This window comes from Microcaecilia unicolor, chromosome 6 (assembly GCF_901765095.1).
Source record: "Microcaecilia unicolor chromosome 6, aMicUni1.1, whole genome shotgun sequence".
In the NCBI taxonomy this organism is placed as follows: Eukaryota; Metazoa; Chordata; class Amphibia; order Gymnophiona; family Siphonopidae; genus Microcaecilia; species Microcaecilia unicolor.
Genome location: NC_044036.1, coordinates 301,382,261 through 301,404,603, shown reverse-complemented (window position 1 = coordinate 301,404,603; position 22,343 = coordinate 301,382,261). Strand labels below are relative to the sequence as shown.

Sequence of the window (22,343 nt, the reverse complement as noted above, 5' to 3'; positions counted from 1 at the left end):
TCACACTACTTTTTTGACAATATATGTAGGAAAGACAATGCACTTAAGCAGTTCTACAGAGCTTATTTAATTTTGAAAGTCCTGCTTCCCCTGAAAAATGTAATATCGCAACACAAGTAGGGCAAACTGCAGCTATGGGACCCTCACTTATGTGGCAGATTAATTCCTTTTCCCATGGATAAAGCACAGTTGCATACCTATAACAGGAGTTCTTCCAAAAAGTAGGGTGAATTGGACACGTGCTCTTCCACCTTCCGAGAGAGTTGACTTCTAATCTTTCATTAGGATAAGGGAAGTCTTGAGGTAGTGAGGAAGCTCTTCTGAGCTCAGAGCTATTCTTTCTGCTATTGGGTGACATCACCCACTTGTGTACCTGATTTTATTATGATCAGTGGAGTCTCCATTATAGGTAAGTAGCTTTACTTACATTGCAAACTCACTTAGCTCACTCATGGGTGCAGTCCTTGGCTTGGATCCCTTTGAGGACCCCCTGTAATAGATGTGAATCTTGTTTTACCTGCCTTACAAATGCTGCAGTTAATGCTGTCTAAATATCATTCGGTTACACTCACCAATGTTTTTATCATATAATTTGTATGCATGAGTTTTATTATCTAGTTTAACATTTTTATTATATCATTTATTTTATTATAGAATTCTATATATGTCAATGTCTTTGATTTTTATGTAGATTTGTTTGACCCCTGATGCAGGCTTTGCTGCCGAAACACGGCCGTGTCGAGTTGTTTTTAAGCTATCCACATTAAAGACTTCCTGATATTCTCTTCTAGCTGTCTTCACTTTTTTTGTCCATTGCTTTTGTTGCACGTGAGGATTTTTCTCCTTCCTTTTTGTTTTCCAGTATGTTATGACATTAGCACATTTTTTAAAATTAACTTTTTATTAAAGATTTTTCTTTTTTGTCTGCATCCATGCTTGAGAGACATCTAGTGCTGTCAATCTGTCATTATTACCCTGAGGACCCCCTCTCCACTACCCCCCTTTTTTTGTTTTTAGTTTTTTGTTTGTTTAAATCCTATCTGTTCTTGATCATGGTTGCAGAGCTGGGTGGGCCTAACCACCTTTTCCTTCTCTAGAAAGCTACTGAAAGCAGGACCGTTCCCCCCCCCCCCCCCCCCCCCCCCCCCCCCCCCCCAATTTTTGGCCCAAACCGGATTTATACCTGAAATTCATTGTTTGGTTTCGGCCAAAACCATTGATGGTCTAGTGGCTAGTCGGGTTCCATGCTGGCTCCAATCTCAAAATGGTGGCTGAAACCTTCAGAGACTGCTTCAGGATGTCCTGGCAGCCATTTTGAGATTGATGCTGAAATGTGGATTGTTCTTGCCCTGATTACTCACACCACCAACAATATGGTAGGTGAGGAGAGGAAGGTATGTGTGGGTCCAGGAGTGGGGTGCTCCTTGTGTTGGGGGTGGGATGGGGACTGCAACAACAACAACAATCATTTCTAAAGCGCTACTAGGGTTACGCAGCGCTGTACAATTCAAACATAGAAGGACAGTCCCTGCTCAAAGAGCTTACAATCTGTTTCTGCTGAAAATGTACCTGCATTTTTCTCAGGCTGGTTTTGGCACCGAAACTGAAATTGTCAGCATCTATCGTTCTCGCATTAATAGAAATGTTTTATGCTTTTTTTTTTTTTTTTTTTTTTAATTTTTTTTATTGCTGAATCCACACAGGAGTGGAGGAGTAGTAGCCTGGTGGTTAGAACATGTCTGAAAACGAGAGAAGCCAAGTTTAAATCCCAGTGCTGTTCCTTGTGATCTTGGGCAAGTCACTTAATACTCCATGACCTTAGCACAAACTTAGATTGTAAGCCCCTTAGAGACAGGAAAATACCTAGTGTACCTGATGTAATGTGCTTTGAATCCAAAATATCCCATCTTTTCCTTCTCTTTCCCTAAAATTGCTGCTGTTAAATCCATTGATTTTACAGGTCTCTACCACCCTTTGTTAGTGCATTTGTCTCACCACTGGATTGACTGGTCTGGTTTGATACTTAACTCATAATTGACTTCAGCTGGCTGCTGTTCTGTCTGAGAGAATTGGAGTTAGTTTTTTTAATACGATTGCTCTTATGAGTTCCTGGGAGCAAGTTAAAGAAATGTTTAACTGGTAAGATGTGTAATCAATTGCAGGCATGTGCTGTGTGTAAACTCTGCACAGGTACAGAGACCACGACACCTTTGCAAGTATTGTGAACAGCAAGCAGTTGCTTATATTTTGGGAAAAAGTGTTTGCTTTACTGTCCAGTGACCTGAGGTCCTGGGCCTCCATGAAATACTCAAGCACTGGAACAGGTCTGTTTTTGTTTGGTTTGCCATGTAGCCAAAAGAGCGTTTCATTAGTCTCCATGTAATGGATTTTATATAACAGCTCTTCGTCAAAAAGATGAAACTATTTCAGTTGTAAATATATTTAACAGTCTTTCTGCTTTTTTTTCCTCCAGAATTTCTTGAAGGGGGAGTTGCCCATGTTGAAATGTTATTTCGATGTAACTACTTAGCATTAGTTGGTGGAGGAAAGAAGCCAAAGTATCCTCCGAATAAAGGTAAATTATTATTTTTTTTTTTTTTAGGAATAGTCCCCCAGCTTGGATGTATTTTCCCTTTCACATCTGTGCAGAACCCTCAAACACGACTATGTACAACCCTTTACACAAGCTTTGATGGTCTGCTGCAGTTTAGATCCAGTTTTTAGCTATATAGAAAGAGTAAATTTATGCTTCATGTAAATATGATTTCATGTATATACACATAGAGAATTGGATGTGTCAACTACCTTAATGCAATTTTATAGATGCACACTGTGTTCACTGTTGTAAAATCTCTTGTTAAGGATTTTCGTGTTAAATTTTTTTCACTACTGAAAAATGAAATGAAGAAAAAAAAACCCCAAACAAACCTTGATACAGAACCAAAATGTTTGTGGATGGGGAAACTCTACTTTCATAATCTAACAGAGACAGCTTTATTGTGGATATAAACACATTGAGCAGGCAGACCAAGTGTGATGACCCTAATGAACTGAATAAATTTTAGTACTGAAGAATTATGACTAAAGGAGGATAGTTGATCTTTTAATGGGATTTAAAAAATAGTTTAAACCATTTTCCTCACTTCTTAAGGAGTGGATTAACATTTGGCATAATCACATGACGCAGTATCTAAGTAGCATGGGTTTATCATGTTTCTCTCGTACCACTTTCTTCAAAGGAAAGGTCTGTCTGCACAGACATAGACAGATGTGGTCTATTATGGGTCTGTGTTCCTCTTGTACCAGTTTTTTAAAAGGAAAGGTCTGTCTATGTAGATAGACTTCTGCGCAGACAGACGTGGTCTATTATGGGTCTGTAATGTTTGTTGTACCAATTTCTCCAAAGGAACGGTCTTTCTGTAGACATCTACACAGATGGACATCCCTTTACTTTGAAGAAATTGGTACAAGAGAAACATAATAGACCATGTTTGGCTACGTAGCTGTCCGTCTGTAATTTTTCTTTTTGTGTCGAGAAGGAGGAATTGGCAACAGTAAAACCTCTCAGCTCCCCCCCTTTCCATTATAATGTTTTATCGCTATCTAAAAGATGGTGATGTCAGTTCATGCATGATTTCTGGAGACTGCATTACATTGTATTCTGATGTACAGTGATAAGGAGGGCAGGGAAAACCTGAAATAAAGGAAATTATCCCTAGACTGGCTTATAAATTAATGACCAAAATGCCTGTGCTCAGTTTTGTGTTAGAAGAAAAGTTTCCTGCCCACAGATGCAATTTGGTGATCTTGTTCTAATTAATACCGATATCGGCAGTTTTCAGTCCTCTGATTACCTGCTTGAAGTCACGCGTTTTTATCTATATCTTTAAAGGGCAGTTTACCATGGAAAATTTCCCTGTAGTAACAGATATCGGACATCCATTAAAATGTCTGCCTATTAGGTCATAGACATTGAATTTTTAATTTAACTTAAATCTGGATTTATATTCTGCTTTCCAAGGAGACAATCCCTGTGCATTGGTTTTTATTGTTTTTATAACCCACAATACAACAAGCATCAATTTACCCCCTCCAACAGCAATTATAACATACTTCATAAAATACATAATTGCTAACACATTGATCTTCTTGAACTCGTGCATTAAGGCCTCTCTTTATCACAGCTTAGTAAAAGGATCCCTAAGAGAAGCTTAATGCTAATGGAAGCTGGTTCCAAAAGATCTGAGCATTATCCTTAGAGTAATGTTTGGTTGAGGCTATTTTTCTTGTCAGATGGTAAACCCCCAATAATTGAAATTGACTCAGGATACCACTAGTGTGGGGCAGTACTAAGTGGTGTGTATTTGTTGTAATTCTGCACTGGAAATGTTTTAGGTTTATGTTGCTGTCACAGTCATCAATTTATTTCAGTGATGATCTGGGATGATCTGAAAAAGAAGACAGTCATTGAAATAGAATTTTCTACTGAAGTGAAAGCAGTGAAACTGCGGAGAGATAGGTAGGTGGCACAAACTGCACATCCGGTGCAAGATACACTGCTGGAGAAATTCTGTTTTCAAGATATTCTAAAAATCTGAGCTTGAAACTATATTGAAAAATGCATGTGTTTTTTTTTTTTTTTTTCTTTTTTCGATCAAGTAGTACAATATCATTGTATCTGAGTAATTTCAAATGTAGTACAGAAACAATTGGGTGAAGAAAGTACATTACATCCTCCGGCATAACCATGCCATCTGTCTTTCATTTAGCTCTTGCCCCGCTTTACTCCCCAGAATATGTCTTCCCTTTATGTTTTTCTTAAGATTTTCTTACCCCCTACTGCCCAAGACTCAATGTGTGCCCTCTTTCCACCCTGATAGGGCCAATTTCCCCAACTTACACTTCCCTATCCCCCTGGGTCTCCATATTTTCTCTCTCCTCTAGACTCATTACCTTAGTTCTCTGACCTCCCTTTTCTTTCCCTAGCCCTTCAAGCTCATCCCTCACCTCTACTGTGTCCACACTCACCTTGCTGGTCCCAGGTTTTGTCATTCACCTTCTCTCTACTATCTCCTAGTTGGCTATGCTGGTCCACACTACTACTTCTGCTTCTCCTGACCACACAGCTGAGTATGCTGGCCTTAATGAAAAAGGGCTCCACTGCACCATGTCCACTTTTATTCCATACTTGCCCTCCACCCCTACCCCTGATCTCAGAAGCAGCAGGTAGTCTAGCTCATGCTGCAGTCATCCAGCACTCAAACTACCTCACAACATGGCAGTCGGTGCTACAGTGAATACCTGGTACTACTGTTCTGCCTCCTTTTCTGTCTGCCATAAGCCTTTGCTCCCAGCTACTTCATTGCTCCTTCTGCTGGAATGCACCACCACTATTGCTTTTCTGGCCCCCACCATGGGTACCACCCTCAACAAAAGAAATAATTGTTTTTTAATAACAGGCATCGTGCTGTGCTTTCATTCCTCCTTCTAGCCTGTGTGATGCTACTACAGCTTCCTTTGGCCGTGTAGCTTAGTGTTGCTGCTCCTGACCCATATAGCCAGCACTGCTGACTTTTGGTTCCTGCACTGAATTATGAAAGTTAAAAGCGGCATTGCAGAATTCTTCCAGGAGTAAAAAGTATTTGGGGTGGAAATTGTAGCATTGAGACTCGCCAAAGAGTTCTGGTATAGTGACCACTAAACATACTAGGTTTGGCTCAAGGCCAGCAGTCTGAGAAGTGTTGTGGTGTACCACTGAAGCATAACCTGGGACATCTTATTAGTGTTGGTTGTCATAGGCTACAACCCTAGCATCTCCTATTCAGTGACAGTATAAATGAGACTTTCATGTTGTCCATGGGATACTGCTTAGCTCACAGCTTGTTTTTTTTTTTTTTTTTTAAGGGGGCTTTTACATGGCTAGTGACTGCAGAGTGGTAACAGAATCTGGAAGTGTGACATTCTCTATAAGTACTCATGAGGCCTCACAACTATCTTGATCTTATATTATGCAGAATTCTTGATCAACACATGTACATCCACTGCATAAATCTATATCAATTGTATTCTAAATTTTAATGGACCATCAGAGGTGATCTTCCACTAGGGGTAACCCCTATTGTAAAAGTAGGTGGAGCATCTTATTTCATCATCAGTCCGATATCATTTTTGAATTTCTTATTTTTATCATCAAAATCGTTAATTTTGTTTGTGTTGTAATTTTTATAACTTTTATAACTTTATCATCATTTGTAGAAACATACTCCAGTAGTCATTTTGATTTCCTCTTATAATCCATATGTGACAAAAAGAATTCAAATTACTTAAAGTGCATCTCTAATATGCCGCATTACAAAATATGGGGGGAAAGCCTTGAAACAGCAAAGGCAAAACACAAAATTATAAATGTTAAAAATTACAATAATACAAACAAAATTGACAATTTTGATAAAAATAAGTAAGAAATTCAAGAACAAAATTGGACTGATGACAAAATAAGGTGTGTTCCAACTACTTTCACAATAGGGATTACTTCTAGTGGAAGATCACCTCTGATGGTCCGTTAAGCTTTTGTATACAATTGATACAGATTTATGCAGTGACTGTACATGTGTTGATCCATTCAATATTTGTCTTGAGACAGGATAGCTGTGACAACTCACAGCTATGACAGGAAAACATTTCCAAGCCTTTAGTTTCCATTCATTCTGTGGTTACCATGTGTAGAGAAGACATTTTGACCAATACATTGATGGAATATGGTACCGGCCACTTCCTGCGGAAGCTCCCTTTGAGCCACTAAATTCATGTGAGCTGAAAACCTGACTTGGAAGGTATTTTTGGTGGCAGCCACTTTGTTATGGAGAGTCTGTGAACTTAAAACCTGAGCCACCCTTAAGTTTTCAATAATGAGTTGGCTCTGCTAATACATCCTACCTAAGGTGATAACCAGTCATTTGTACTTTCAAGATTTCTCCCAGGCTGCTTATTCATGATGGGGAACAAAACATTGCCCACTTGGATTACAGAAGAGTTTAAGCCATAGTCCTAGGTTTGCTGTAGCCAAGTGTTCCCTAATTGCTGGAATCTTTCACTTACACCTAGGTGGGTTTGACCCTGGAAGGGCATGTGAAGGCTTACAGTATTGGAGCCATGACAAAATATGTGGTCCACTTGAAGGCTAGCTTCCATGGAGGAAATATGCTAGTCTGTGATGTAGATGTCGGTCCTCACATTCACACTTCATGTACTGATAGCAGAAGGATTCCTGATGTGGCAGTAGATGCCTTGAGAATTTTCTTTGTTAGGAAACCTACTCCATTCCCCTCCAGGTCCATTTTTTTTGTTGTTTCCAGGTTGTTTGGGTGGAAGAAAATCCTCAGCAAAAGCTGTAGCAGGTGTTCTGAGAACAGCAGAATACAAGTCCTCACAATACCATCTTTTCCAGCAGAATACACGTCCTCACAATACCATCTTTTCCAGCGACTTGACTTTTTTTTATATATAAAACTTATAGCTATAAACAAAGCTGAAGTGGCTTTGTGCCATGATGACCCACGTGTGGGGTATACAGCTCTGAATAACTCTTGAACACAGCGAGCTTTACAGTACCATTCTCCATCTGGAATTCCAGTGGATGTCACCTGCATGTGAGGATTTGTATCTCTTCTTTGGAGAAGACCTGCTATATGGAGGATATGTGATTTGTCTATGTTTATGTATTATATTGTAAACTGCTTAGGTTTAAGTGGGTATAAATCATTAAACTCCAAACTGCCCAAAACACAGCAGCCAGACTCATATTTGGAAAAACAAAATATGAAAGCGCCAAACCCCTAAGAGAAAAACTACACTGGCTCCCACGTATTACGTTCAAAATTTGCACCCTGGTTCATAAAATCATTCACAGCGAGGCCTCGGTCTACATGTCAGACCTCATAGACTTACCAACCAGGAACACAGAAAGGTCAGCACGCACTTTCCTGAATCTCCACTACCCCAGCTGCAAAGGACTAAAATATAAATCAACATATGCATCCAGCTTCTCCTACATAAGCACGCAACTGTGGAATGCACTACCGAACGTCATAAAAACAATGCACAACCTAACAAACTTCCGAAAATCACTAAAAAACTAACCTGTTCAAAAAGGCATACCACAATGATCCATCCTAAATACCAGACAATGAAACTTTACCAGAATTGGACAAAACCGAACTCCCTATCCTTGACTGCTTAATTTACTCTGTCACTTTGAACTTGAATGCAATACCACTTTGTATTTCTCATTCCGGAATTGGCGATCGCCATTATGGCATAATGTAAGCCACATTGAGCCTGCAAATAGGTGGGAAAATGTGGGATACAAATGCAATAAATCTATAAATAGGTAACTTCACTTCTTCATTACTGGAATTTAACTTGTATTCCATCATTTTCCCTATCAGTTTATCCACCCATATAGCGAGGTATAAAACTTTAATTGGGTCTCTTAAATGGATAACCCTGCCATATATTATTTTCCATAGTGACCAGATAAAACAAAGATTGGTATCATATGTAACCCTGAATACTTAAATCTGTTGGAACTCCAAAATAATGAAGATAGTTTAGTTTACAAGTGGTGGTCTAGAAATATATATCAAGCTGTCATCTGCATATTAAGGCACTTTACTTTGAACACTATTCTTCTAAAAAGTCTTAACCTGACTCCCTTTTAATGAAGGGTAAGGGTTCCATCATGAAAGCAAATAGTGTGTGTGTTGGGGGGCGGAAAGGACTATGCTTATCTTCTCTTACCAACATTCAAACTATAAGAATTGTACCTGTTATTACGAAATGATCATGTCATAACCACACTCTGTAAGCCACTTTGAGCCTACAAATAGGTGGGAAAAAGTGGGATACAAATGCAATAAATAAATAAATAAAAATCTCTAATGAGTTCTGCCATCTAACACACAAACTCTATCAAGCTATTTTTTAAAACCGGTTACATTTTATCATACAATTAAAATAACCTGTTTCACAAATTACAGACCAAAATTCAGTCTCCAACAATTTAATTGTATGGCTCCACGCCACAGAGTCAAAAGCTTTTTCAGTATTCAGCACCATTACTCGACATGGCTCAGGATTACCATCTTCTGCACTCGTATGCCATGTTTTAAAAAAAGTTTTTTAAAATTTGTCCTCAAGAATGCACAATGGTATTTACAACACTAGTCAAACTGTTAGCCAATACAGAATTTTTTTATCCACATTTAATAGCAATACTGAGCGATATGAGCCACATTGTAGTCACTTTTACCTTTCTTCAGGGATTAGCATAATAGAGCTTTTCATTGATTTCAGGAAGACTGCCTGTATTATAACAGTAATTGTATACCTCCAACCTCCGAAGAGTTAATAGTTCCTTTTGTAATTTGTACCATTCTGCATGATCCCATCTCCTGGGATTCCCCAGAAAGATTTTCTGATTGCTTGTTCTCTTTCCATGAGTCAGTGGTCTGTCTGGTATTTCTGTTCTGTAAGTCCTACACAGTCAGTTCTTCCCAAGATATAGCCTGATCAGACATTTTGAGATGAATATTGTCTGTGGAAAAACATAATTGATCTTTGGTCTCTTCTGATGTAACAGTATTTCAGTCCTTTTTGATCATATTGCTATGTTGTCTACTTCTTACTTTAGTAAAAGGCCCAACATTTTTCCAGTTTTGTCACCATAGTTATACAATCTTTGACTCTGAGCTTCAATTAATTATACAGTAGTTTTGGTCTTTTAAAAACCGGTTTCTGATTTAATGTTTAGTGCTGCTCTATATTTTTATTTTTCACAAGTATTTTTAGCCTTAGTATTTCAGTTTTCAGTCTAATATCAGCCAACTTGGTTTTCTTATTGCAGAAGCATTAAACGTTTTTCAAGAATGGCTGCTTGATCAGAAATCCATATTTGTAGGCTGCATGAGTAGTTTGGCTAGTTACAGCATGATTTATATTCATCAAAATTGTGACTTCATATCCACCTCATAGCTCTGCAATGCTTTGGAATCATGTTGTGTTGAGACTTGGGCCCACAAGTCACTTTCTAGACTCCCAATAGTAGGACCACAAAAGTGAAGTCTATTATTCTCGCCCTGCTTTGAGCAAAATAATTATTATAAGACACAGAAGAACTTCTCTCCCCTGCACTAGAAATGTGTTTGCTAAAATTTCCTGCAGCTCCACAATGCCCTTTACCCTAAATATTATTGAATGTTTTCATTCTGGCAAAGGGATAGATCTGCCAGACATGTGTCTAAATGATAATATATATAGATTTAATTATAATTATAAAACAGTTAGACTTGGAGTATTTTAATTAGACACAAGGTATTGGGGTAAAATTCCATGTTTTGGAGTTATCTGCTCATAAAATGATCTTGTTGGCTCCTCAAGTGGGGCCCTTTTAAGCATCCTGGTTTTGATAGAAAGCTGTCTCTGAAGCAAACTTTAAAGGCAATATGGGGCCACTTTAGCACTGCTGTCTTTACACAGATCTGAGGCATATGTGAACCCATTGACCATCAGATTTTGGAAACCTTGGATCAAGGCTTTCTAGGACCAAGTCCTCTAGGTCTCTAGACCTTGTTGTTGCTGTGATAACTTTTTTCAGTGGCAGCAGTGCGTGACTGACTTTTTAGTAGTGGTGGGGTAAATGAAATGCAAGAAATGCAGCAGTGTAGACAGAAATGTATATAAAATGCTGGACTTCGACTCTTAAACCAAATCCTTTTGCATTGAGACAGCAATGCTTCTGGTTGATATCGCAGCTGAAATAAATTTGAGAACATAAATAAGTGATACTTGAAACGCTATTAAAAGCAGTGGAGATAAGCTTATAAAGCGTATATGGGATAGCCTTACAGACCTCAATAATATATACTTGGGAGGAAAGGTGAGAGAGAGGAGAGATGTACAATTTAAATGTCTATTAAGAGGTGAGTCTCTTTCAGCTAAAAGGAAACTGGTATGATCTAATATAATAAAACGCACCGTGAACGTTCTGAAGACAACGTTCTGAAGTCACTCAAACACTCCCTGTAGGGTTCGTGCATTCATGGTGTGAAGCCACCCAGCCGTCTCTGCCCCGCCCTCGCGTCAAACGTCATGACGTCGAGGGCGGAAAAAAACCCAAACAAACGGATCGCACCCACGCACGGTGCGTTTTATTATATTAGATTTACCTCCGTGGTGGCGGTTACGGCAACGCAGCGTCAGGGAAGGAGGCGGCGCTCCCGACGTCTCTAGCCTTCCCTTCGCTGTGTTCCGCCTTCTTCTGACGTCAAGGATGACGTCAGAAGAAGGCGGAACACAGCGAAGGGAAGGCTAGACGTCGGGAGCGCCGCCTACTTTCCTGACGCTGCGCTGCCGGAACCGCCACGGAGGTAAATTTAAAAAGAAAAAGAAAAGGGATGTTGGGGGGAGAGAAGAGGGTGGGCAGTAAAGTAGAACAATGGGAGCGGGAGGGCAGGGGAGAAACGACAGCATGGATGCGAAGGGGGGGGGAGAAGAGGGCGGGCCAGCCTGGGACATGGGAGAGAGAGGAGCATGGATGCGAGGGGGGGGGTCATGGAAGGGAGAGAGGGGAATTGCTGGAAAAGGATGAATGGAGGGGGGCAGGGGACAGAGGAGCATGGATGGACATGGATTGGGAGGGCAGGGCTCAGGGAGAGAGGGGAATTGCTGGATAGGGATGAATGGAGGGGACAGATGGGCATGGATGGATATGGATTGCAGGGCAGGGCTCAGGGAGAGAGGGGAATTGCTGGATAGGGATGAATGGAGGGGACAGATGGGCATGGATGGATATGGATTGCAGGGCAGGGCTCAGGGAGAGAGGGGAATTGCTGGATAGGGATGAATGGAGGGGACAGATGGGCATGGATGGATATGGATTGCAGGGCTCAGGGAGAGAGGGGAATTGCTGGATAGGGATGAATGGAGGGGGCAGGGGACAGAGGAGCATGGATGGGCATGGATTGGAAGGGCAGGGCTCAGGGAGAGAGGGGAATTGCTGGAAAGGGATGAATGGAGGGGGCAGGGGACAGAGGAGCATGGATGGGCATGGATTGGGAGGGCAGGGCTCAGGGTGAGAGGGGAATTGCTGGATAGGGATGAATGGAGGGGACAGATGGGCATGGATGGATATGGATTGCAGGGCTCAGGGAGAGAGGGGAATTGCTGGATAGGGATGAATGGAGGGGGCAGGTGACAGAGGAGCATGGATTGGGAGGGCAGGGCTCAGGGAGAGAGGGGAATTGCTGGATAAGGATGAATGGAGGGGACAGATGGGCATGGATGGATATGGATTGCAGGGCAGGGCTCAGGGAGAGAGGGGAATTGCTGGATAGGGATGAATGGAGGGGGCAGGTGACAGAGGAGCATGGATTGGGAGGGCAGGGCTCAGGGAGAGAGGGGAATTGCTGGAAAAGGATGAATGGAGGGGGCAGGGGACAGATGGCCATGGATTGGGAGGGCAGGGCTCACACTCTCTCTCTCTCATATACAATGTCTTTCTGACTCTCACTCTCACACACTGTCTCACACTGTATCACATTCACTCTCTATGTGCCACACAGTCACTCACACACTTGCTTGGTCTCATACACTCACTCTCACAGAGAATCTGTGTCTCACACACACTCTCTCTCACACTGTGTCTCACATACACACTTGCACACACTCTCACAAACACACTCACACCCAGACTCACTCTCTCACTCACACACACACACTTTCACTCTGTCTCTCACACAGTCACTCTCACATACACTCTCCCAAACATACACACTCCGAGGAAAACCTTGCTAGCGCCCGTTTCATTTGTGTCAGAAACGGGCCTTTTTTACTAGTAAGTCATAAGATGAAGTTAAAAGGGACAGGTAGATGCATGGAACTTCCCGGTGAAGGTGGTGGAGACAAGAACCGCATCTGAATTCAAGAAAGCATGGGACAAACACATAGGATCTCTTAGGAAGAAGAAGAAAGTTGATGGTATGGATGGGCAGGCTGGATAAGCCATACGGCCTTTATCTGTCGTAATTTTCTTTGTTTCTGTTTAAATGTTTCCATCTGATTTTGTATTCTGTTTTCCCAGGATTGTGGTGGTTCTGGATTCCATGATAAAAGTATTCACTTTCACACACAACCCCCACCAGTTGCATGTCTTTGAAACCTGCTATAATCCAAAAGGTATGTTTTGACTAATTTTGTTGACCATGAAAAATTTTGGAGTTGGGAAGGAATATGGGGTGTGTGCAGAAGGATGTAGGGGTCCTTTCTTCTTTTAATCTCCCATATGAAGTGTACAGAGCTAACCACTGGTGTCTGAAGAATCACTTTATCCGAGCACACAGACTGCCGTGACAGCTACTCGTGAGCAAGATACTGGCCAAGCTCCGCTTTTCTCTTGGGCCAAATTAGGTTATGATTTAAGTTTTCACCATAGGCAGAGTGGAAGAAAAACTAACATTGCTTCCAAAACTGTGAGTCGTGACTCCAAATGGAGTCGCAAAATGTGCAGTTGGGGCCCCAACCATGATGGGGATGAGAAGAGGAGCAACCCACCTGGATTTGCCTGTGCTACAGCTAGGCCTGTGTCGGCCTGAGGCTGGGGATTATGTCTGTTTCTACTCCCAGCCCTCAGTAGCATGGACTTCAACAAGGCGCAGCAAAGTAGAGGTGGTGGCCGCATGCCTGTTTTTCACTGCTAAAATGGGGTTACAGCCACATAAAGCTTGGGAAGTTCTAATTTAAGAAAATATTTGTGGGCTCTTTGTTGCCACTGAAATGGAATATTTAAATTCCTCCTCTTCCCCTGCCCTCCCCCACCCCCAAAAAAAAAAAAAAATTAAAGCCCTGATTCTGTTGATCAAGTTCATGGTCCTAATACAGGGGTTCTTGACCTAGTCTTCGGGAGACACCCAGCCAGCCAGATTGCCAGGTATAGTGGAAGACCCAACTGGGAAGGCTTTGAAGGCCACAATGAATATGCGTGAGAGAGGTCGGGATTGGGAAATGGTTGATACGTTGAATTATGTTGTTTGAATTTCTTCAATAAAAACATTTTAAACCAAAAAAAAAAATTGCATGAGAGAGATTTGCATATAATGGAAGAAGTACATGCAATGTCAATGCCATCGTGAGTATCCTGAAAACATGACTGGCTAGGTATATTCCAAGGACTGGATGAGAATCACTGCCCTAATCTGATCTGCTATCCCAGGTTAAATGAGATCAAATTCATTTGTGCAATTCTTCTAATCTGTTTTGTTTTTTTTTTAGGACTTTGCGTCTTATGTCCAAACAGTAACAACTCCCTGCTGGCTTTTCCTGGTACACATACTGGGCACGTACAGATTGTAGACTTGGCTAATACCGAGAAGCCCCCTGTAGACATACCTGCTCATGAGGGTGTGCTAAGCTGCATAGCTTTAAACTTGCAAGGAACAAGAATTGCAACTGCATCAGAAAAGGTAAGTTAATCAAAACTCCAAAGAATGTTGTCAATGATTTAGCATTGCTTCACAAATACTGCTAAGAGAGATTGGACTCCTGGGGCTTGTTGGATTGATCTTGTGCCTATTCATTATGGATATCCTGAAAACCTGACTCGCTGGGGGTTCCCTTAAGACAGGTTTGGGAACCACTGCTCTACAAAATAGAAAAAGGAGATATCTATAGGAATTCCTTCTCTCCATCTGAGGACATTTTTTCCTTTCCAAATTTTTTTTTTATTCCCCTTTCCCTTCAACAGAGAACAGACACCCCCTCCCTGATTTATAAAATATATAGGGGAAAGGAAATCGGACTTGATATACTGCCTTTCTGAGGTTTTTGCAACTACATTCAAAGCGGTTTACATATGTTCAGGTACTTATTTTGTACCAGGGGCCAATGGAGAGTTAAGTGATTTGCCCAGAGCCACAAGGAGCTGCAGTAGGAATCGAACTCGGTTCCCCAGGATCAAAGTCCACTGCACTAACCACTAGGCTACTCCTCCACTCCAGTCCCTAAGACAGTAGCTATACCTGTACATGGTATGCTTAAGAGCAAAAATTCCATATGTGGCAAAATACCCTCTCTCCATCCCGTCTCTAAACGATTAGATATGAAATGTAAAGTCCAGCTAACTCCAGGATTTAATAAAGTTCAGCTGTCACACTGTGAAAGCAACTAAGCATAAAGCCAAAAAATGCTGAGAAGTTTTCTAAATTCCCCCCCTGGAAAAGTTTCTAGGTTAATGGACCATATTGGAAAGAGGGTATTTCGAGGGGCTGTGTCCTGAGAATAGCCGCTTACCAGCTGTATATAGAACAAACGATGTACACCCTCTTTCCCATCAGCTCTTTCTAAACCAGCTGAAGAACAGCTAGTTTCCTTACTAGCAAAGGCTGATAAGCACTGCTTATGATTCCTTTGAAACCTTGCTTTGGCAATTGCAGCTCAGTGCTTAGCATGTTGGTTCGCTTCAGGCTCTGATGAAGATGTTTACTTCAAGTTAGCAGATGCTTTTTGAAAAGACAGTTGACATGGGAATTATCATTGCTCCGCTCTTCGGCATCTCTTGGCAGTTCAAGCTTCCACACTGATCACCTTCATTTAACCAGTCAGGCTGATGAGACAGTTATTCAAATTCAAAATTGTTAAATCATAATAAGAAGATTGTGAGAATTGCAAAAGGATCTTAGAGTGGGCATCAAAATTCTTCTTTATTCTTTGGAAGTGCTTACTATACAGCTTTACTTGACAAACGGAGCTAAGCGGTTTACATACTAAAAAGAAAAGGAACTACAATACCACATAGGAAAAAGGGGGATGGAAGACAATACAAAGTTCAACAATCAAAAGTAAAAATGAAGAAGGTAAGCAAGAAAAAAGGGAACGGGTAATCAGGGATGGGATTGAAATAGAAATCCACTGAATTTCCCTATCCTCACGGACAAAACATTCACCTTTGCAGCCAGGTTTTAATTGCAGTTTTAAATTTAGAAATGGAAAATTCACCATGAATTTCCAGTTGGAGATTACTCCAGGAAGCTAGGGCCAGGAAGAAAAATGTGCTGTGACAGGTGCGCTCATATTTGCCAATTTGGGACCCTCCCGTGGTTGTTGATAGAGTGAAGCAACCACCTGGGGGGGGGGGGGGGGGGGGAGCAAGGTATTGTTAAAGAAGAAAGGTATAGTGGAAGACCCAACTGGGAAGACTTTGAAGGCCAGAAGGAACCACCTTTATATTACCTGAAGGGGTTCTGGAAGGCAATAATGACTTTTTTAAGAGAGGGGAAACCGAATCACATTGTCTGGCATAACAAATGAGCCGAATGGCTGTATTTTGGAGAATCTGGAGCTTTTTTTTTTTTTTTTTAACAGATGCTTGAGTTATTCCGTTAAAAATAATGTTACAGTAATTGAGCTTCAAAATTAAAGTGAGATTACAAAAATATGAAACGAATCATGAGATGGGAATTTCCTAACACCACGTAGTTCTCAACACAAAGAAGCCAGATTGCAAAAGAGAGGAAATGTGAGGGGCAAATGATAACTGGGAATCCAGAGAAACTACCAAATAATGGATAGATTGGATTGGAGTAATAGTGCCAAGAAGGTGGAGATCATTGGTGGGACCAAGGAGATAGCCAGTGATCCAGCAAGCCACAGTTTTATTAGAATTAAGAACCATCTGATGGGCAGCAAGCCATTTTGAAGTGGCATCTTAAGCAGGATGCCATGGCAAATTAAATTTAGAGGGACCTTATCAATATGGGCTACCATTAAGATGGATTTTTACCACAAATCGTGCTATTTTAGCGCAGTCTAATGGGACCCTGTACTAAAATAGCATGACTTGTGATAAAGTAACCTGTCTTAATGGGAGCCCACTTTGATAACTTCCCCCCTTAATGTGGTCAAATGCAAAGTGATGCATTTAGGGAAGAGCACCCCAAACTATAGCTACATGATACAAGGTTTATGTTAGGAGTCACCACCCAGGAAAAGGATTTGGAGATTTTGAACTTTTGAGGAGGAGTTTTAAGGTGGTCACCTCTTGGCAGAAAAGTAGAAGGTGATATCTTGTTTATCAGTTCTGTTAAATTTAATGAAATATTTTATAATGGCTATACTTTTATTGAAGTTGTAAGGCAGTTTTGTCCTTGAGATCCCCTGTGAGGGCTATATAGGAAGCTACCACTCAATGATGCTGCCTTAAAGTAGCAGAGCCACCTTAAAACTCAGTCTCTCCCAGGGAGGAGGTGACATGGAGGGACAGAGCCAGGAGTGCGTGGTCTGGGAAGTATAAAACCTGACGGCCCAGCTAGGTTGAGAAGGCCCAGAGGGAAGCAGCAAAGCTCCACTACAGATTCCTCTACTACATCTGTTTGAATTGCAACCGCAACAGTCGGATAGGCCAAGTTGAACTTGGGATCCTGCAGAATTGTATTCTTAAACTAACTGGAGGGTGGCTGATGAATGTTTGCTGAGAGACAATAGTGCACACTGTGGTCAACCATGAGAGGACATTCTTACATGTAAGGACTATCTTATTTTTTTTTTTCTCTACTTGACACCTTTTAATGTTTTCTGTTCAAATTAACCCACTGTGTGGCTCCTCTTTATCTGAGCTCTGGCCCTGCCCTCGTTCACGTTACTACTATCTTCCAAATATTAGGGTTGGCTGGATTTTATATACAGATCTTTTAACCAGTTATTGATCGGGTTGCTAGACGGATGAAACCTTTTAAAATTGGGAAAAAGGTAAAAGAAATTGTAAGAATATGTATATCCTTGATGCAGGCATTAGGCAAAACCATGTTGGGTTTTTACTTTTGAAATTATTCAAGTGTATGGTTTTAAATTGTATTAGTTTTTGGTCACATATTTCTTGAGATGATGGACTTTTTTTTTAAGAGGCTAAGACAACTACTATAATAGTACACTTGGCTAAAAGTGTGGATTTCTGAAAGTTAATTAGGAATCTTTGAAACTGTAGAAGAGCAGTTTTCTTCTGTAGAAAAGGTCTGTGACTCTCACCAGAAGCTAATTTTCCAGGTACGAAAATTGCTGGTGCACAGCTACCACAATGAAGCACTTTGAAAACTTCCCTAGGAGCCAAAGAAAAGACATTGTACTAGAAATAATTGAAGTGTGAACTTAAGAGGGAGGGATTGTAATACCTATGCAGGCATCTTTGAGATCCACGGTGCACATCGTCTCCTTTGTTGAATAGAGAGAGAATGGGAGAGGATGGTGGTTACTCTGAATTTCTCTCTGAACAAGTAACAGTTGAGGTAGCTGAAATAGAGCAAAGGATGCAAGCCTCTAGGTCTTTTTTTGAATGCGAAAGTGTCTCAAGTGGAAACCTCAATTCATTTTAAGTACATAAGCATTGTTATACTGGGACAGATAAAAAGTCCATCAAGCCCAGTATCTGGTTTCCAATAATGGCCATAGTCCCAGTGGCAGACTGGTTTGTGACATGCTTTGACATGTTTAATCTCGAAGACCATAGTAGCTGCTTGATGGTATTTTGGTGAAGGGTTGGGTCTTGTTACTTAACATGACATATTTAGAAGGGCTGCCCAGAGTACTGGAAGAAGTGGAAATTTATGAAAATAAAACTATGCAAATGCAGTACAGGCCAAAGTGAAGGCCGTGATCCTGATATTTATTTTATTTATTCATTAGGGAACCCTCATCAGAATATTTGACACTACATCAGGGCATTTAATCCAGGAACTGAGGAGAGGATCACAAGCAGCAAATATATATTGGTAAGTTTTAATAACTAATATTGCTCTTAAAATTTAGAGATTGGAATTCTGTGGTAGGGATTATCACAGGAGATGGTTGAGAAGATGTGAAGGACTAGCCTAGAGCAGTGGGCTAAGAGCCAGGGAAGCCCATTTCAAAGCCCACTTGTGATCTTGAGCAAGTTGCTTAATACTTCTTTGCTTCAGGTACAAACTCAGGTTGTGAGCCCTTCAGGGACAGAAAAACTACCTAATTTACCTGAATGTACATGATAGCTTTCATGCTCTGTGTAATTAATTAAAACTTGCCAATCATCATTTGGTATCTTCATATTAGAGGGGCTTCATAGCAAGCTGGTAGACAGTCTTACAGTGACAGTAGGGAGACATCTACTCGGTACTTATAATAAGACAAGAATTCTTTCCTTTTGACCACATTCTGTGATGGGTTAAACAATTCCATGCTTTTCATAATGGCCAATATGCAATGTTGATGGCAACATATCTTGCATAGTACTGAAGTTCAGCACCCAGTGGTGACTTTAAGGAAAGGGGTACAATTAAAAACTTCAGGATTAGTTGAAACTGATACCCCAATTTCTGACTGCCTGTCTTGCTTTACCTTATTTAACAAATCTCTTGTGTAGACAGGAAGTGTTACATATGAAGCCACGATCAGTAAAACCAAGGTTCACTGAGCCCAGGTCACAAGATCAAAAACAATAGATCTGTTTCTCTTAGCATGTTTATATGGATAAGGAATGGCTCTCCCATGTCTGGCTCATAATTTTAGGGACTTTTCCTTCAGGAACTGAACTTAAATCTCTTTTGCACCCCACTGTGTTAGTCGCCTTGACTACATCCTCCATTAACAGATTCCACAGCTTTTTGTTTTTCACCCAGAACACAGTTTTTCAGTCTGCTGTTGGGTTAGTCTCATGGAGCGTTCCCTTGTTTGTGTTGAAAAGTTAAACGGTCATGTGTTAACTATTCTTCCCCATTGATAATTGTATAAACTTTTATCATATTCCCTCTGTCATCTTTTCTCCCAGCTGAAGAGCCCTAACTAATTTAACTTGCCTTCATATATAAGTAAGGGAGGTGCTCCATCCCCTTCTGTGAATCTTTGCTAATTCATCTATATCCTTTTAAAGAAGAGGGGAACCAGAACTACATGTGGTAATTAGTGTAATCGTATTGTGGACCTATACCGAGGCATACTATTCTTGGTTTTGTTCGCCATATCTTTTTGAATAATCTGTAAAATCTGATTTCCTGTTTTCACAGCTGCAACCTTATGTAGCTGAAGCTGGGACTATTTTTCCCTTTGTGTATCACTTTGCATTTATGCACTTTAAATTTCATCTGTTTAGATGTCCTGTCTCCTAGTTACAAGATTATTCTACAATTTCCCTATAGTTCTCTGCTGTTTTAATGGCTTTGAATAATGTCATCTGCAGTCTATCATCTCATTCATTACTCCGTTTCCCAAACCAATTATTAATTTAAGCAGCAGAGGTCCTGGTACAAATCTTTGGGACACTCTACTGTTGAACTTTTTTTCACTTATTCTCTCTTTCCATTTTTTTAATCTGGTTGTCAACCCACAATAAGACATTGCCTCCCATCCTATTACTTTTTAATATATTGAGGAGCCTTTCATGAAGGACTTTAGCCAATCCCTTCTGAAAATCCAGTTGTACTATATCAATTGGCTCACCTTCATCCATATCTTTTAGAAAAATCTAAGGCAAGGCGTGCCTTCGTTAAACACATGTTGATTCATGCTCATTAAACTTTGTGTATATGGTCAGTAATTTTTAGTTTTAAAATAGCTTCTACCGTCTTTCTTGGAACTGATATCAGTCTCATTAGTTTATAGTTTTCTAGACAACCCAGGGGCTTGTTTTAAAAATTGGCATTACTTTGGCTATCCTCTAGTCCTCAGGTAGTGTAACAGTTTCAAATGAAAACAATTTTATTGTTGCTACGACATACAGTTCAAACCATAAATGAGAGCCATAACACAGCAAGTCCAGAGTAATACAAGCAAGATGAAACATGCCAAAACAAATACACAATCTATTCACCAGTTAGTTTCCCTGTATCCCAAACTAACCCCCAGCCCCCCTTCTCCTAGAGAAGTAAACTAAATGTACACTAGCCCTTCTACTGCCCATAGAAGAAAAACCCAAGAGACTTTGTTTCTTATAGTCTCCTGATAGCAAAATAACCCTATTAAACCCTCTACAGAACCCACCCGCTTCTAACATTCTAGATCCCAGTTTATTCAGCAAAAGACTAAGGCCTGATGGAGAATCCCAAACAGATGAGAAACGCCGAGTACACTTATATGAAATTGAGGCATCCCTAGCTTCCCAAATGGCTAAAATATGTGTTTGATTCCTCCAACCCCAGAATGAAGGGAGATCTGTGGAAACCCAGGCTTATATAGTGCAAACGTAAGAGCCACCAGTCTTAGTTTCCAAAATAGAAAAAGCTTCCACCCCTCCCCCCCCCCCCCCCCCCCCCAAAGATCTTGAAAGAGAATGGTAAAACGAGTTCTCCACTGCCTGACATTTAATACATTGGACAGAGAGCACCACCCTAGCATTAAAAAAAAAAAAAAAAGTTGTAATTGGAAAACACAAACTCCATGCAGGACTCTAAAATGTGTTTCCTGTAAGGTAGCAGTTGCAACCACCTTGGGAATAGTCCTCAAAGCTACAGACCTGTGCCAGTATGGTAATGGGTGCTCCATAAAGCGCTTAGTAAGCGGGTGATGGGGAAAGATCTGGAGCTGGTGCGAAATAGATGGGAAAAGGATTTGAACACCTGTTCTTTTCTAGGATGGAAGCAAATAAAACTCTGATCTTCCCCCATCTTGAGCCCCAGGGCCCTCCCCACTTATGCTTTGAATACAGTGTTTTAATTGGTAATAGACAAACTGATTACCCCATTCACTTGTCCCCAAACTAATAAGATCATCTAGAGGTATCAGAGCCCCAATCTGTGTAAGCACATGCTCCAGTAAAAGCGAGCCCCTGGCCTACCATCTGATAAAAGCCCGATTTTCCTGCCCTAGTAAGAATTCCAAGTTCCCACGAATGGGTAATTAATTGACTGTTGGATTATCCCCCAGTACTTGAACCAGAAACCTCCACACCTTCTGTAATGGTCTAAGAAGTACACTTTGACCCCAAGATGTCATTAGTACCCTGTATGGTGCATGTAGTAATGAAGTAAGACGGTAGAATGAAAAAAAGACTGATTCATAAGAGTATGGTGTATAATCCCGACCTTGGTATGCCAGTCATACAAATGTTGAATTAAACAGAAGCTTGATTGTACATCCTGATGTTGGGAAGCCCTAGTCCTCCCAGGTACCCATAAACCAATTATAACGTATCCTGGGCTTCTTACCCACCCAACAAAATTTAGAAATTAACTTGGAGAGGCAAAGTAAGTCCTTGTTTAGCAATCGTAGAGGAAGGATCTGTAAAATATACAACTATTTAGGAAATGAGGCCATGTGAAATAAGTTGATCTGGC

General features: G+C 40.8%; 1 protein-coding gene across 1 annotated transcript in view; it reads left to right on the top strand.

Annotated features, from left to right (window-relative positions):
- The window catches only part of WDR45B (WD repeat domain 45B), a 58,578-nt gene that overhangs the window by 21,951 nt on the left and 14,284 nt on the right, over positions 1 to 22,343 (top strand). The window contains exons 3-7 of the mRNA XM_030208026.1: positions 2,474 to 2,575; positions 4,432 to 4,519; positions 13,139 to 13,233; positions 14,326 to 14,516; positions 18,727 to 18,812. Coding sequence (XP_030063886.1) covers positions 2,474 to 2,575; positions 4,432 to 4,519; positions 13,139 to 13,233; positions 14,326 to 14,516; positions 18,727 to 18,812 — 562 coding nt within the window. The remainder of the gene's footprint in view (positions 1 to 2,473; positions 2,576 to 4,431; positions 4,520 to 13,138; positions 13,234 to 14,325; positions 14,517 to 18,726; positions 18,813 to 22,343) is intronic.